At 41.5% G+C, this 18441-nt stretch overlaps 1 protein-coding gene across 1 annotated transcript in view; it reads right to left on the reverse strand.

Moving 5' to 3' along the window:
* RBFOX1 (RNA binding fox-1 homolog 1) overlaps positions 1-18151 on the reverse strand; it is a 439628-nt gene extending 421477 nt beyond the window's left edge. Inside the window, 1 exon segment of the mRNA XM_030212626.1 lies at positions 18062-18151. Within this exon segment, the coding sequence (XP_030068486.1) occupies positions 18062-18133 (72 nt within the window). The 5' untranslated portion in view covers positions 18134-18151.
* Between the last annotated feature and the right edge of the window lie 290 nt (positions 18152-18441).

The raw sequence follows: 18441 nt of genomic DNA on the forward strand, positions 1-18441 counted from the left end.
CCAAATTGACTCCCGTTGGGCAAGCCGTAGGCACCTATGTGGCTTAGTAAAAGGACCCCTGAGTCTCTTAACGTCCCAGTTCTCAAAGTTAGATTACATGCTGACTGGGAGATGACATTTATACCAAGTCAAAACTATATTGCATCTGTTCTTACTGAAGATGCTAGACACTTTTCAGTCGTTACAAATCTCCACTGCAGTTGACACAAAGTATGTTTTTCTTGTCTTTAAATATCTTTTCAAAAAATCATTTAGAAAACACCCATTGACAAGGGTTTTCATTTACAGCATATCCACTTACATTTTAGTTTACAAGAGAGGGAACATGTTCTTAACAGTTCTGTTCTTTTAACAGTGATTTACTGAATGGAATCCATTGCACTAGATTCAGCAGCTCAAAAAAATGTCTCTTCTTGTTGCAGTAATGGATTTCAGTCAGCATATTCAAACCAATCCATTAAAATTCAGAGCTGAAGTTAAGTCAATTGATATCTTCTATGGAGGATCCGAGCTGGCTCCATATACAGTGTGCTTTAATGATTGCACAGTGGCAAGCAAATGTCAAAAATGCTAGCATATCACAAGTATTTGATGTAAATGTCTGATTTAGTCGCAAGTTAAATGGCCTGCCTATAATGACTGCATAATGTAATGGGGAAAAAATAGATACTTACAAAGCATGTTTGTGCATTTAAGTGATGCCGTTCTCAGAATACTGAAGATGATAGTTGGTTAGAATATCAAAACAGCTGCTGTATGACAAAGGAACTCCAAAGAGTGCACAATCCTCCTGCAGAATCTCTGTATTTTAAGGGCATTCTTGATATTACAACATAAATAGTATGTTTCTATCTGCCATCTAATGTCCACTAAAACATAGGGGTCCTTTTACTAAGGTGCACTGAAAAATGGCCTGCGGTAGTGTAGGGTCCAAGAAAACAACAAGGCAGACGATCTGCAAGCTCCAAGATGGAAAAACAACAAAGCAGATCAGTAGAAAATAAACATAAATTTATGAATTGAAAACCAAATATTCAAATCAGCCCGACACAGGCCGTGTTTCGCCCATCAGGGCTGCGTCAGGGGCTATACAATAATCCTTTATTGTCAAGGTTTGGTAGATATGTATGTTGATGAAAAACAAAGTGCAACCCGTCAAACACTCTCGCAACTCTGTAAGGCGAGAGTGTTTGACGGGTTGCACTTTGTGTTTTTCATCTGCGGTAGTGTAGGTGCATGTTTTGGGCGTGCGCAGATCCAGTTTTCAGCGCGCCTGCAAAAAAATGCCTTTTTTAATTTTTGCCAAAAATGGATATGCGGCAAAATAAAAATTGGTGCGCGCCCATTTTGGGTCTGAGACCTTACCGCCAGACATTGACTTAGCGGTAAGGTCTCACGCGTTAACCGGGCAGTAATGACCTACGCACACCAAATGCCACTTGGTTCACGTAGTGGACGCGTGTCAGAAAATAAAAATTAATTTTCGGACGCATGCCAAAAATGAAATTACCGCAAGAGCCACGCAGTAGCCGGGCGGTAACTCCAAACTGGAACACATTGGGCATGCGTAGACACTTACTTGGCTTAGTAAAAGGGCCCTATAATGTATCAGCATTCAGAGGCCAGCTAGTGAACACCTCCAAGGAAAGGTGACTAAAGTAGCAGATCCAAAACATTGAGAATGGCCTATTTTTCATGTCCATAGGTCCATAAACAGTCTACAAAAGTTACATGTTTGAACTTCTGTAACATTTATCACATAAAAGGACTGGGTTTGGACCATTGTATTACAAATTGTTTGTTCTAACAGAATTCATTAAAACCTCTTTTTTGTTGTTGTTTGTTTCTGGTAACTTTAGGTACCTTTTCCTAGAGATGGTCATATTTTTGAAGGCGTCTAGCCATATTAATAAAGATTACCTCATTTGATTCACTCATGGTGGTGTACAGCAGGTACAGTTTAACATAAAACTTATAATTTTGTTAACAGCATAATAGTAAAATGACCAAATATAAGGGAAAAGGAAATGGGACTTGATATACCCCCTTTCTGAGGTTTTTGCAACTACATTCAAAGCGGTTTACATATATTCAGGTACTTATTTTGTACCAGAGGCAGTGGAGGGTTAAGTGACTTGCCCAGAGTCACAAGGAGCTGCAGTGGGAATCAAACTCAGTTCCCCAGGATCAAAGTCCACTGCACTAACCACTAGGCTACTCCTCCACTCATTCCACCAATAAGAGCCAACCTCATCAGTGATGTCACAATGGCTTGATTGCCCAATACTTGGCTCACTTCTGATATTGTGATGTCATAAGGGAAAGGGGGAAAGGGAAATGGGACTTGATATACCCCCTTTCTGAGGTTTTTGCAACTACATTCAAAGCGGTTTACATATATTCAGGTACTTATTTTGTACCAGAGGCAGTGGAGGGTTAAGTGACTTGCCCAGAGTCACAAGGAGCTGCAGTGGGAATCAAACTCAGTTCCCCAGGATCAAAGTCCACTGCACTAACCACTAGGCTACTCCTCCACTCATAAGCATAAATACAATCAATAACGTAAACTTGGAAATGGCAGACTGAAGCCTAGTAATGGGACTGACATGAAACAGTATCAGATATACACATTTAACAGAACTGTTGAAATATAATAAATATCAGTACAACACAACTGATACCATAATAGTCAGTATGGAAGAAAATTCAAATAACAGATATAATCCTCTGTTTACAAAGCCGCACTATCGGCTGCTGGTGCGCTAATGCCGACACAGTCCATTCACTTTGAAGGGGCTGTGTTGACTTTGTGAACAAGGGGGGGAATAATAAATGTCATCATAATACTAATGAAACCTAATAAGCATATATTAGAACATTCAAATAACATAGATATGATGCTCACTGTTCCTAAAATATAATGAAACATTCAACTATTTAGCTGAGGGGGCAAGTACAGTTGAGCTATAGATAGGGAGAAGATGGGCAGACAAGTTAATTGGGATAAATAGATGTTTGGCTAAACTGAAGGCAAATTATATGTACAATTGAATAAGATATGAGGAACTGATCTAAGTTACAGAGTATGTGCTTTTGCCTGCACAGTGAATTCATTTTGAAACCCCTTTATACACACTTTGTATCTGTTGTAAAGCTTATAGAAAATCAGAGGGTACTTTTATACTCATTGTCACTGCTGGCTCAGAATTAACAAAGAGAAACTCAGTAGGGACCAGCAAGTGTCAAAATGTTCTTCTTAGCGGCAATGCTTTCTTGTTTGCAAGTATCATATTCTTGAAGCAAAAGAAAAGTCATGATTTTATGGTCTTATTTAAATAGTGTGCTAAAGCACCCTTTAGCATGTATTTTTAACAGCAATTAATGTAGAATGCCTTGCATGCTACTTACTAAGTGGATCATTTACTAAATGGACTCTAATGCTTTTACCATGCTTTCTTTTCTGCAGGGTCCATTGCATTTTAGTCGCTTTAGCATTTGCTAATTGTTAGCAAATGACCCTTAAAGTGTTTCAGACCTTAAGGGGCACTTTTACTAAGGCACGTAGGCACCTAAGCATGTCCAAAGCGTCAATTTGGAACTACTGCCTGGCTACCGCGTGCCCTGGCCAGTAATTCCATTTTTTACTCGCATCAGATTACGCACAGCAGAAAATATTTTTTATTTTCTACCGCGTGGTGCTAACCGGGCGGTAATCAGCAATGTACGCACGTTGACGATTACCACCCAATTAATGCATGAGACCTTATTGCTAAGTCAATAGGTGGCAGTATGGTCTCAGGCCCCAAATGGATGCACGCTAATTTTTATTTTGTCACACGTCCATTTTCGGTGAAAAAGGCGCGCGCTGAAAAATGGACCTGCTTGCGTCCAATACATGCACCTACAACAGCGCAGGCTATTTTTCAGTGCACCTTAGTAAAAGAACCCCTAAGTGACCTAGAGCAGTGGTTCTCAAACCTGTCCTGGAGACCCACCAGTGAATCAGGCTTTCTTTACATCTGCAATAAATATTCATGAGAGGTTTGTTAATACTGTAATATCTTCACTGCTTGCAAGTTTCTCTCATGTATGTTTATTATGGGGATAATCTGGAAACTTGACTGGCCGGACAAGCGTAAGAACCACTTCATAGCAGACCTCACATCACACCTCAACTACATGCTGCAACATGGAATCTTTCCTAACAACAAAGGCAACATACTACTCACACCAATACCTAAAGATCCAAAGAAAAAAGCAAATTAAATCACCAACTACCGCCCGGTAGCATCCATCCCTCTGTTAGACAAACTGCTGGAAAGCATGGTAACCAAGCAACTTACTGACTACTTAAATAAATTTTCAATACTACACAAGTCACAATCAGGATTTTGCTCCAACCACAGCACTGAAACAGTAATTATCACTCTCCTAACCAAATTCAAACAAGAAATTGCAACAGGCAAAAGTGTACTCCTTCTGCAATTTGACATGTCCAGTTCGTTCGACATGGTAGACCATAAAATACTACTAAACATCCTAGAATACTTCGGGATTGGTGAAAGAGTACTTAACTGGATCAAGGGTTTTCTAACTACAAGAACATACCAAATGATATCAAAATCGAATATATCATCACCATGGAAACCAGAATGTGGAGTACCCCAACGTTCACCGCTATCGCAGACCCTCTTCAACTTAATGATAATGATGACCCCACTAGCCAAATCCCTATCCAACCACAGCCTCAACCCCTACATCTACGCCGATGATGTCACGATATGCATCCCGTTTAAACACGACCTAACAGAAATCATAAACAAAATTGAACTCAGCCTGCAAATCATGAACTCATGGGCGGATGCATTCCAACTAAAACTCAATGCAGAAAAGACACACTTCCTCATCCTTTTATCACAATATAATACAAACAAACCCACCATTATAAACACCCCAGATTACACTCTTCCTGTATCAGACAGCCTGAAAATTCTTGGAGTCACTATCGACCGAAACCTTACATTAGAAACCCAAGCGAAAATCACAACAAAGAAAATGCTCCACTCAATGTGGAAACTTAAGCGAGTAAAACCTTTCCTCCCAAGAGAGATATTCCGCAGCCTGGTACAATCAATGGTGTTAAGTCACCTAGACTACTGTAATGCAATCTAAGCCGGATGTAAAGAACAAATTATTAAGAAACTGCAAACTGTCCAAAACACCGCAGCTAGACTCATATTCGGAAAAACGAGATTCGAAAGTGCCAAACCCCTATGTGAAGAACTGCATTGGCTCCCAATTAAAGAACGAATTGCATTCAAAATCTGCACCCTGGTTCACAAAATCATTCATGGCGAACCCCCGATCTACATGGCAGACCTTATAGACTTACTGACCAGAAACACAAAAAAGTTAGCATGCATATACCTAAATCTCCACTACCCAAGCTGCAAAGAACTAAAATATAAATCAACATATGCATCCAGCTTCTCCTACATAAGCACACAACTTTGGAATGCACTACCAAATGTCATGAAAACAATGCATGTCCTAATAATCTTTCAGAAATTACTAAAAACCAATTTGTTCAAAAGGCATACCATAACGATCCAACCTAAACACCTGAACCCTGCAACACAAAAAAAACTATACCAGAACTGGACAAAACTTAATTCTTCCTCCTAGACTACCTAAACTTTAACGCAATCACCACTCTGTATTTCTTTACCGGAATTGGCGATCGCCATCACGGTACTATGTAAGCCACATTGAGCCTGCAAATAGGTGGGAAAATGTGGGATACAAATGCAACAAATAAATAAATGGGACTCGATATACCGCCTTGCTGAGGTTTTTGCAACTACATTCAAAGCGGTTTACATATATTCAGGTACTTATTTTGTACCATGACTATATTAATGAAGGCATGTGTTAACACGAGCTCTATGGTACTTAAAGGAGCTATTTGCTTGATTTAAAATGTTAACAGCTCATTTAAATATTTTGGCTACTATTTTAAAAATGCTTTATGCATTATTCAGCATTTTCACATATTACCTACTATAAAGCCCTTTGCATGGAATGGACTTTGGTATATCATGCACCATCACATTGTTATTGCATGCTAGATATGTGTGACTATCCTGCTTATAATTGAATGAGAAAAACGCCCAAGTTCCGACCTAAATCGGGAGATGGACGTTTATTCACAAAAACGAATAAAGCGGTATAATCGAAAGCCGATTTTTGGACGTTTTCAACTGCAATCCGTCGCGGATGCGGACAAAGTTGATGGGGGCGTGTCAGAGGTGTGGCGAAGGCGGAACTGGGGCGTGGTTATCTGCCGAACAGAGATGGGCGCATTTCACCGATAATGGGACAAAAGTATGCGTTTTTAGCTAGAATTTAGGACACTTTTCCTGGACCCTGTTTTTTCACGAATAAGGCCCCAAAAAGTGCCCTAAATGACCAGATGACCACTGGAGGGAATCGGGGATGACCTCCCCTGACTCCCCCAGTGGTCACTAACCCCCTCCCACCACAAAAAATGAAGTTTCTCAACTTTTTATTTTCACCCTCAAATGTCATACCCAGCTCCCTGACAGCAGTATGCAGGTCACTGGAGGAGTTGTTAGGGGGTGCAGTGGACTTCAGGCAGGTGGACCCAGGCCCATCCCCCCTACCTGTTACAATTGTGCTGCTTAATGCTTATTAGTCGTCCAACCCCCCCAAACCCACTGTACCCACATGTAGGTGCCCCCTTTCACCCCTTAGGGCTATAGTAATGGTGTAGACTTGTGGGCAGTGGGTTTTGAGGGGGATTTGGGGGGCTCAACACACAAGGGAAGGGTGCTATGCACCTGGGAGCTCTTTTACCTTTTTGTTTGTTTTTGTAAAAGTGCCCCCTAGGGTGCCCGGTTGGTGTCCTGGCATGTGAGGGGGACCAGTGCACTACGAATCCTGGCCCCTCCCACAAACAAATGCCTTGGATTTATTCGTTTTTGAGCTGGGCGCTTTCATTTTCCGTTATCGCTGTAAAACAAAAACGCCCAGCTCACACATTGTTGAATAAAACATGGGCGTCTATTTTTTTCGAAAATACGGTTCGGTCCGCCCCTTCACGGACCCGTTCTTGGAGATAAACGCCCATGGAGATAGGCGTTTTCGTTCAATTATGCCCCTCCATGGGTCTTTATATATTGAATCAACTACAAAAATTCAATGGGGTGAGAACTACAAGTATGAATCTCATACAGAAAATATATACACAATCTCAAAACAGATAGAAGTTAAGCACATATAAAGATGCAAAACAATGGAAGGAAAAAGCCTCAAACAGCTCAAGGCTTACAACCTTTGGAGCTATAGCACTTCATCATTGGCATAAAAAAGCTTCCATCAAAGCATCTCAATACTCTTATTTTACTTAAACGTCCAACTGTGGAAAACTCCAATATCTTTAATGAAACTTAGCTTTGCTGTTGAACTGCTGCTGATGCCATCAAGCCTTCTTCTAAAAATCTTTCACGGTATGCCCATGACCAACGGTGGCCAGCATTTTGCTTAGCTATTTCAGGGTTGATGGATCAGAAACGAGACTAGCAGCACCATAAACTGAAGTGTAACCACTCATCCAGGCTTACAAGCTCTTTAAGACTTTTTCCTTCCATTGTTTTGCATCTTTACATGTGCTTAGCTTCTGTTTTGAGAACGTGTATATATTTTCTGTATGACCATTATGTGTTGATGTAGCTTAACTGGAAAATGTTTGCTTTTAGAATCAATACAAACCCACCACATGTAATTCTATAAAATGGGTGCTAACATTTATATGCCAGGTATACACATAAATATTTAAAATACTAACATATATGTGCACATATGAATGCACAAACCAGATAGCTCATAAACACTATTCTATTACTATGCCCGTACCTTTGATAGCACATAGGTTCCAGTGGATGTACACGTGTGGAGTTTGAGCAGAAACATGGGTGAGGTGTAATTACAGAATACAATATGTTGCATGCATATCTCTAGAACACAGGCATACACACTTATGCCAGCTCTACGTTCAGAACAAGTGCTCACATCTAAGTGCATATGTGCATATCTACCAGCTTTTCTAACATTCTATAAAGGAAAGTAGGGGTCGATATTCAGCCTGCAGTGCTCAACATTTTGTTGACTGTCACTGGGGGCCAGATGCATCAACCAAACGTAAAAAAAAATCTAAAATGTAAAAGTCCTTAACGACTTTGAAAAAACGAAGAATGCACCAAAAAAACAAGTCGCACATGTTCGGTGCGGTATTGTAAAGTACAATGCATTAAACTGGTGTAATCCCCGTCGGTAATCGGCCCCTAAAGCATGCGCAGAGCAGCCAAGCGTTATGCTGGCTGCTCTGCGTATGCCACAAACGTCAAAACAACAACAACAACAAAAAAAAAACAAAACGCAAACACGTGTGTTTCGGGAGGGGGCAAAGGCGCCCATCAGGAGCGTGCTGTATGGACAGCCTTGCCCCCCCCCCACCCGAAGTCACTGCTGCTCCCCGCTTCAACCTGCAGCATAGAAATCCAAACTTTAGCAGCCCAGGCCCCCCCTCCCTTCCTCTCTTTCTCCCACAGCTCCGCCTCCCGCCATCCTCCACCCCGTGCCCCGCCCCCACCGCGCCCCCCTCCACCGGGCCCCCCCTCCGCCTTACCGGGCCCGTGCATCGCTTCTCACCTCTTCGCTGCACGGGCAAGAACATCTGATTGCCGCCGAGTCTTCAGGACGTCTCTCCTTCCCTGACCTGGGCCCGCCCCGTCTGACGTAAGTAACCTACGTAGGTTAATCACTTTGAATATCAATCCCTAGGTGTCTGTTTTCCTTTATAGAATATACCTTAATCAGGCATCCTCAACACTTTAATTTAATAATGCATTTATACTCCACCACAATCAAGACTTCTTTTGTAGAACTGTTATTGCTGTCTTTTTCATTTTCTAAGGGAGAATCATCATCAAATAGGTTTCCTATTTTCAGTACCAATATAAAAAAGTTGACCAGGCAAAAAGAGTGCTCACTTAGCGCTCCTTTTACTAAACGGCAGTAAGCCCAATGCGGGCTTACCACTCGCTAAACAGGAAATACCACCACTACTTCCCACCCCTAGCGCACCATCATATCTGGCACTACAAAAATATATTTATTTTTGTAGTGCCAGAGTGTACCCGGTGGTAATTGGGCTGTGCCACGTGCTGCCCAGTTAGTGCGGGAGCCGTTACCACCATGGGTGGCGATAAGGGCTCCCCCCAAAATGGCTGCGTGGCAAGTGCTTTACTTGCTGCACATTCATTTCTTGCAGGAAAGAAAGACATCCCTTTACCTGCTGTGGTAAAAGGGGGCCTCGGCGTATGTGAAAAACATGCGCCGATGCCAGCGCAGGCCCCCTTTTGCTACAGGTTGGTAAAAGGGGCTCTTAGAAAAAAAAAGACAGCCCTTTTGTTTTTCTAGTAAAAATTCTTGTTTGAGATAGGTGCTAAATTTTATTGTTTCAAACTGGAACCAAATGTATTCAACTGAAAATGGAACTTTTCCATATAGCTACAGAGCAAATACAGTTCAGGGAAAAGCAATGCAAGTTTCAACGCCTCGTACTGCCAAAGTGTCTGAAGCTTGTTTTGGAAGGCTTGGTTCTTTAGCATAGGAGGGTAGTTTGCTTATCTTTCCATCTGTTACCACTGTGAAGAGATTATCAGTCAGGGTAGTAACCTGTGGCACCTCATATATATTCGTAGTAAGGACACTAGTGTACTGGAACTGAATTCCATTTTTAAACTAAATTCATTTTTTTTTTACAGATCATGGGCTATTAAATGGGAGCAACTTCCTTATTATCAGGTCACACATACAAAATTCTAAGAATGTACACAGTTTATTTTGGGGAATTTTTCCAATTTAGGAGCTTTTTGATTTCTTTCTTTCTTATTATTTTAATTTTTAGAAATCCTTTATTGCAACAAACAAAACAAAAAAACAACAACTATCACTTCAAGAACATCTCCACCATACACAAAGCCAATGAATACTTATAGCATAGTGTCAACACAGTATGTGCAAAACACTGATTTCCCATTTTTCAACATTTTAACACAGACAGAAGTGATGACTAATACCTGTCCATACCCTATACCCCCCCAAAGGTCCTAACAAGTCCTGCTCAAGAAAGAGTGCCCGCCCGTGCTGCCATCAAGCATTCCATCTCACCAAGAAAACACAGTTTAGTCAGCCACTATACAACAGGGGTCATCGACATAAATTTCCACTAGGACACCACCAGTAGCCTTGCTGCAATGAGAGCATATGTAACAATGGTATTTTTCAAAGAAGTAAGGGTCGACACTCACTAGCTAAATAAAAAGACTGCCAGGCCCCAGGGGATATCCTGTCCCAGCCAGCCAAGCATGAATTGCTCTCCAAAACACCACCATTTTCCAACAGCTACTACTACTACTACTTAACATTTCTAAAGCGTTCTAAACATAGAAGGACAGTCCCTGCTCAAGGAGCTTACAATCTAAAAGACAGGTGTACAATCTAGAGACAAGTGTACAGTCAAAGACAAGTGTAGAGTCCATCTGATAGGGCATACTATATTTCACGAAAGGTTAGGTGCCGAAAGCAGCATTGAAGAGGTGAGTTTTAAGCAGAGATTTGAAGATGGGTAGGGAGGGGGCTTGGCGTAGGGGTTGAGGAAGATTGTTCCAGGCATAGGGCGAGGCAAGGCAGAATGAGCGGAGCCTCGAGTTGGCAGTGGTGGAGAAGGGAACTGAAAGGAGGGATTTGTCCTGGGAGCGGAGGTTACGGGTGGGAACATAGGGGGAGAAGAGGGTAGAGAGGTAGTGAGGAGCCGCAGACCGGGTGCATTGTTCCTCACTCCTTACCACACTGCCAACAAACTGATTGGACTGCTGGAAACATATGAAGGAGTCTCATCAGGGTCAAGCACCATAGGTATAGCACTTGCACTGCATTCTTCTTCAAATTTACAGATGTTGGTCCCTAGGCCAATGCAAATTTCATAGCCTTCCATCTGTGCTCGTCATACTAGAACCACAATTCCAACTCTGACCTCTTGCTCCAAGGCAATCTGCCTTGTATGAGGGTAAGCCTGAAACCACTCCATCACTGTCTGGACCTGCACAGCCCTAAGGTAAGGAACCACATTAGATACCCCTTGGCCTTCCTGCTTCCAGTCCTTATACAATATACTCCTCATAAGTTTAGGCTTCTTTTTATGCCAAATGTACTTAATGATCCTATCCTAAAGTTAAGTCAACCAAGCATGAGACACCACAATAGACAACACCTGGAACAAGTACATCAATCTCAGCAGAACACTCATCTTTATTATTGCAATACTGCCAAACCATGAGAGCTCTAAAGCATCTCAACATTCTAAATGGCAACACTGGTAACTGGGAAGCAAAGCCAGTGCTAGGTAGACTTCTATAGTCTGTGCCCTGAAAATGGCATGGACAAATCAAAATCAGGTATACATATGAAGTGTCACATCATACCTCATGTCAAACTTTATTGGGTCACTGCACCCCTAGGCTACACATTTCCTCTCAAATCTCCCCTCCCCCACCGCTGCCACATCCAGCTTCTGCCCACCTTCTCTCCCCCCTTCCAGCTTCTACACACCTTCTCTCCCCCTTGCATCTCGATTCTGCCCACCTTCTCTCCCTTCTGTGCTGTGATTAAACTGCTACTGAGAGCGGAGCTACAGCATAACAAACCACCCTGCAACCCAGAACAAGAAGGTTAGTTCCCTATTAAGGTGAGGGGCACTTTTAAGAGGAACACCATGGGAAAGCTTGTTTTGCCACTGCTGCTGCTGATCTAGAGAAGCAGCAGCAGTGGCTTGGGTGGCAGCGGGAGGGAGGTGCGGAAAATATGCCACGGCACCCCTGTGAGTTCACTACGGTGCCCTGGGGTGCTGCGCCACACAGTTTGGCAACCACTGCCTTATTTAATGAGCTTAGTTGGGCAGACTGTCATCTACTATGTTACTATGATACTATGCAAATCCAATATAAGTTCTCTTAACAGGGAGGAATAATTTGCCAGAAATAAGTCTAGGTCAATATAAGAATCACATCCAAATATCTAATACTACAGCAGACCCAATAAAAAGCAAACAACGAGTGCAAACTCTGCAACCATCTATAGAAAAAGCCCCTGTTTTAGTAAGATTGATCTTGAACCCCAAGAAGGCATGATAGTCCTGAATTTCCTTAAACAGGTTGGGCAAAGAAAGTAAGGGTTTGATCAAGTAAGAAGCACGTCGTCCCTGAATAAAGTAAACTTAAAATGCCTCCCTCCCCTCCCCTCCCCCCCCCCCCCCCCCCCCCCCCCCCCCCGCAGTTCAATCCCTGCAACATCAGGGTTGTCTCAAATAGCCACTGAGAGAGGCTCCATCACCAAAGCAAATATAAAAAGTGATAGAGGACACCTCTGTCAGGTACCCTGCAACAAGTCAGACAGGAAATAGTTGCCCCTATTCACCCAGACACATGCCCTAGGGTTAGTACAGAGCACTCTAACCCAACCCCAAAAAAGGAACCAAAGGCCAAATCTCTCCAAAATCCCATACATAAACCACAGTACACATGGTTGAAGACTTTTTCCACATCAATAGCCAACATTCAAGTCGGAATTACCTAGTGCGAGCCTCATGCATCAAAGCTATCACTCTCCATATATAGTCAGAAGCTTATTCCTAGAAATAAAGCCCACCTCATCAGGGCTAATCATGGAAAGCATGTCCAATGTCCATCTATTAAGTATCTTTGCAAGAATTTCTATGTCAACATTCAAAAGTGAAATTGGCCGATAGGATGAACAAACTATTGGGTCATTTTGAGGCTTAGAAATCACTACTAGTCCAGCGTTTCATAGATGACAGTAATGACTATCCCCCTCTGACCCCCTTAAGAACTTCAGCTAACAAAGGTGCAAGTAAGGAGGTGTAAGCTGTATAAAATTCACCACTAAAGCCATCTAGCCCTAGGGCCTTGCCATTAGGCAGATCCCTAATTGCCTACAAGACTTCCTTCACCATAATAGCCTCTTTCAATTGGTCTTTTTTTCCCCTGAGTCAGCACTGGAAGGATTTTCTCTGCCAAATATGTCTCAATCTGGTCATTCTGAATGTCAACACCTGCCTGTAAAGAATCTGATCATTAAAGAGGTAGTCAAAGAATCCACATTCTTACCCTTTACTTTCAAATTAGACCTTTCAAGCTTCAATTTATGTAATTTAAAAGCTAGTGGAAAGCTCGTCTCTAAAATTAGCAACTTTAACTGAGTGTTAACAAACTACAAATGTGCAGTATAAAGATTTATCAAGATTTTTTTCTAATGTAATCCCTCAAACTTCTTGACCTACTCCCAACAATAAGTCATGCCCTGGTCATGCTTCCTTTTCAGCTGAGAGGCTTTCTGAAAAAAGTGTCCCCTCATTGCCACCTTCAGTGCATCTCAGACATTATATGATGACAGATAGTGTCGGATTCTATACATCACGCCTTAATTTCCGCATGGAAATCAAAGCGTATTCTTTAGCAATGTGCGTAACTTAATTGGTTAAGCAGCTGATCAGCACTGTCAATTGGATGTTAACAAGCAATTATCAGCACTAATTGGCATTAAGATTTATATGCACAACTCGCTAAGTGTACGTGGTGTGCTTAAATTCTAAGTCGCATAGTTGAAAAAGCCGCAGGGGCATAGGCATTTCTAAAAGCTATGCATGCTGTTATAGAATACACCCGCTCTCTCCTGGATTCTATATAGTTGGCCTAAAGTTATGCGCGGTACTACACATAAATCTAAGCGTATTCTATAACTACACACGTAGATTGTTGTAACAAGTTGTTAAGCATTGTTAACAGCTCTTAACAAGCAATAATGAGCACTAATTGGCAAAAATTAGAATGTATGTGTGTACATTGCTAAGCATATTCTGTAATGTACTGCACCAAAATTCTAACACACGCAGGCAAAAAGGGGCATGCTTAGGGGTGTGGAAATGGATGTTTCATGGGCATTCCAAAATCTGCACGCATTGTTAGAAAATATGGGCCAGTGCCTGTAAATGTGTGTGCAGCTTTTCGTTGGTGTAAATGGACGTGCGTAGATTTAGTCACATGAACTATGCCTAAGTGTATTCTAAATATCGTGCATAGATTTTACATGTGGTATTTAGAATACACTTAGGCGTAATTGCCATATATAGAATGGGCCCTCTTTGCCTAATTTAGGCATTGGGATTTATGCCAAGTAAAAAATGTTGTAAATGGCCACCACTAAATTTGCTCACATGGACTAGCGCTTCGGATATTCTATATACCGCATGGAAATTTAAGCCTATTCTATAAAATATAGGTGTACTTTAGAGAATATGCCTAGTTGTATTTTTTTTCCGCGTAGAATTTTCAGGCACCATATATAGAATCTAACCCATAAAGACTTCAGTGTCCATCTACCTACTTGCTCTCTGACTCTGCTGTCTCTTTCCTACTGCAAATAATCCCTTCTGATTATCCCATGCTTTTTGGATCTGTGATATCATTTTTTATTAATTGTTCTGGGAGGTGGGTTTCATATCCTCACCTTTTCAATTCATCAGTTTTTCTAATTGTTCCACAATTTTGATTTCTCTGAACAATGCCTGGCCCTTGTGCATATTTTTTAGGTACTCTGAAAAGAGGTGACATGGAGTCAGGAGGGGGGAACTCTGCATCTTAGCATGCAGAAGTGCAAACCTTTTCAGCCATACTTCTTTTTCTCTGTCTATTCAAAAATTTCAAGCACACATTTTTAAAGTTAGAATACCTTACACACATGTTCAGAAAATGTGACTAGAGCAATATGGTTTCGCCTTTACTTTCAAAAAAATGTATTTTGCATCACATGTTAAATATTCTGCTGTAATTTGGAAAAGCACTGAGTAGTTCAATGCAGTATCTCAATTTCCTCGCATCATCTAATGAAAATAAAAGCTACAGCTGCACATCCTGGAAGTTACTGTATGTTCTGTAATTGTAAAGTGATATCCTTTTTCTTAGGGCGTTCATATGATATTACTGAGAATTAATATTTAAAGATAAAATTAATACAATAAATTAACAAGATGAAGTTAAGAGGAAATAGGCTTAGGACGAATCTGAGGAAATATTCTTTCACGGAAAGGGTGGTGGATGTGTGGAATGGCCTCCCGGTGGAGGTTGTGAAGACGAAGACTGTGTCAGAGTTTAAGAAGGTGTGGGACAGACATCTGGGATCTCTTAGGAAAAGGAAGAGTTAGTGGTTACTGAGGATAGACAGACCGGATGGGCCATACGGCCCTTATCTGTCATCATGTTTCTATGTTTCCAATACCGTCAGAATATAAAAGCCATAAATTCACCCTGTTGGCTGGTTTTATTTTTTAATATATTGTTTAGAAGGTTAAAAACTGATCTTTCTCAGCTTTTTTGAATTAATCCCACCTATAGCCCTCCTTGTTAGTTCTTCCCAGTCATGTCATCATTGTACTTACTTAAGCCTCTAGTTTTGTTGTTGTTTTGTGACTTCATTAGTTTGCGGTGCTCCATGAAATGTCTCTATAGAGCACTTTGGATGCCTGGTGGTGATATACAAATGTCAATAATAAAAAATAAATTAACAGTAGGTTAGGATGGAGAAAACCACATATCAAATTGGGCTTTTGACAGCACAGTGGGCTGGTACATAGGGCAGACTGGAAGGACCAAGCGATCCTTATCTACAAACAAGTTTCCTCCTGATATTTAACCAGCGGCAGGCAGCTTCTGCTGTCCACCGCCAGCATTAAACCCAGATATCCGGTTTCATTTTCGACTGCAGCAACTTAACCGGTTAAGCCGATATTCAGTGCTAACTGGTAAAGTGGCCATGTCATGCTAACAGCGGATATTCAGTGGTAGATTACCGGTTATCTCCCGCTGAAAATCCATGGTTAGGTACTAAAACAGTATTTAACCAGCCAGCAGCCATTCTTAGCCAGTGAAACAGTTTTGACTATCGATTCGGGCCCTTTGTGTTTGTTTCTAGAACAATATGGCTTTTGTTTTAAATAAAAGAGGTTAACCCCACCACAGGCTAATCATTCTTCACTCAGAACCCTCCTTTACTCTTGTGTAGCAAAGCAGCATATTTTATTTATTCAATTAATTATTTATTGGGATCTAGCTTTAAGAAGAACTTCACCTATATGACAGGTAAATCCTTCTATCCTTAAATTTGTTGTGTATTCAGTGGTACAAGCTACTTTAGGTCTCCTGTAAAAACCTTTGCCTCGCAGGGGTGACTGCCAGATGTTAGGATGACCATGACTAGGCATAATGCAGTCCTTGTTTGATTCAGCAGTTGAATTCAACAACCCAAAAGAGCGTATGCCGAACCACCGTTACACGGGATTTAAAACGTTTGCGATGACCCCAATATTCTAAAGATAGGCTTTGCATTTATGAAGAAATCAGCAACCTACAAACCAGAGAAACACAGTAAGCTAGAAGAGAGTTTTTGCAAACTGTGGGTGTCAGATAAACTAAGAGACAGAGGATGAAGAGGAAGAGAAGAGAATTCCACCCACCAGCCTACTTTAGCTTCAGATTACAGCAGCTGGCATGGGCTGACTTAAGCTACAACTTCAAGTCAGTTTTCTAACACTGCATTATAGTTGACCAATGTTTAAAAAAAGAACAATAGTGACAACAAGGGGACCAAGTGTTAATGTCCAAGTGCATTGGATCTAGGGATTTTTATGCTACCAGGAGTTCCAAAACAGATGTTGTGGAGACCCCCACTGTTTCTCATTAACACTGACAGCAGTTCCAGGAGACCCTAATTAATATTCATAGTATTCACACTCAGTGCTAATTACAGTTAATATTTAATTAAGAGCACTGAGCTTTTGTATGATTTCTTACCAGCAACTTGAAAGGCAGTGCCTCAGTCTTACAGTAAAACTTGCTTTTGAGCTCCCTAATGCCTGCTCTATTTCAAGCGTTAGGTTTGTTAAGTTCCTCTGTGGCTTGAACTCCCTTATAAAGTAGTTGTTGGCAAGTATGGAAAGAACAAGGGGTGGCAGACAGTCAGTCTTCACTAAAGGTTTTGGCCTGAAATCTAATGAAAACCACATTTCTGCTCTTAAGTATGCTTTACGTGGCAGTGTGTAAAAACTCAGATTATTGCATTCGACTTTAACAGCTAAAACCACTGCAGGAGGAGAGAAAAGGATTTAATATGATGCAGGTCAGTGCAGACATTTGAAAAACAACAACAAACTGTTAAAGTGCTAATTTTAAAAATTGTTCCCCTAGAGCCTTCTTATGGGCAGCGTAGACGTTAAATCATGCTCCTTGCCTGGTAGCATCTTTTCTGCCTATGACAAAACACATGTTTTTAAATAAAGAAAAACCCAAAAGGAAGAATGTGCTTCTCAACCCTATAAAAAAAGTCATAAGAATGATGTGTGACTTGCCGCATGTCAGTTTTCGCTTCCTTAATTCAAAAGCATAGAATAGATCCAAGTTACCTATAACCAACCAAAACATCAAAAAACCCAGCAACGGATCTTAAAACTACTGACTGGATTTGTGTGTGTCTGTTTGTTGCAGTCTTGCTTCAATATGTTCTCCTGTTTTGCCAAGAAGCTTTACATATTCAGAGAAAACATCTCAGACAGTACTTAAATGAGCCAAGGAGCATTCCTTTCTCTGGGCATAACAACAAAGAAAAAAAAATGAAAAATGACTCCCTTAACTTGCTCGTTAGACGTACAGCTTAGGCAAATCTGGGAAACACTGCAAAGGCACGTTGATGCAGCAGCTCTAGCCTGCTTTCAGAATGACTGGAGCAGCAAAATAGAAATCCATGAGGTTCACATGCAGTGGTACAGTGCAGCGCCCAATAGGTCTCTGCCTGATATTAAAAGATGAGGGTGTTCGAGTGGGAGAGGGGTTGAAAAATAAAGTGAAAATACCTGCCGTACCATCCTGCTCCCTTTCTCCTCCATAAAACTTAGCAGCTGTTCTAATCCCAGACCCTGCAGCATCTGCCCAAAGCAAGCATCAATTATGGATGTAGGCGTTTGTGCTGTGCAGTGCCTAGATGGCAGGGGTGTCGAAGAAGGGGGAGCCAATGTAAGGCTTACTGACCTCCCACTGACTGCTCCCAAACCCTAATACAGATGGGACTCTTCTGACTTGCCAGGCCTCACTCACCCCATCAGTCACAGCAGGCCACTCCTCCGACTCCTGCTATTTGATAGGGAGTTGCACCACTGAGCAGATGATTACATACAAGGAAAGGGGGGAAAAAAACCTTCCACAGCTTGATTCCATTAATAGCTGTTTAAGAAAC

Source organism: Microcaecilia unicolor, chromosome 8, assembly GCF_901765095.1.
Source record: "Microcaecilia unicolor chromosome 8, aMicUni1.1, whole genome shotgun sequence".
Taxonomy (NCBI): domain Eukaryota; kingdom Metazoa; phylum Chordata; class Amphibia; order Gymnophiona; family Siphonopidae; genus Microcaecilia; species Microcaecilia unicolor.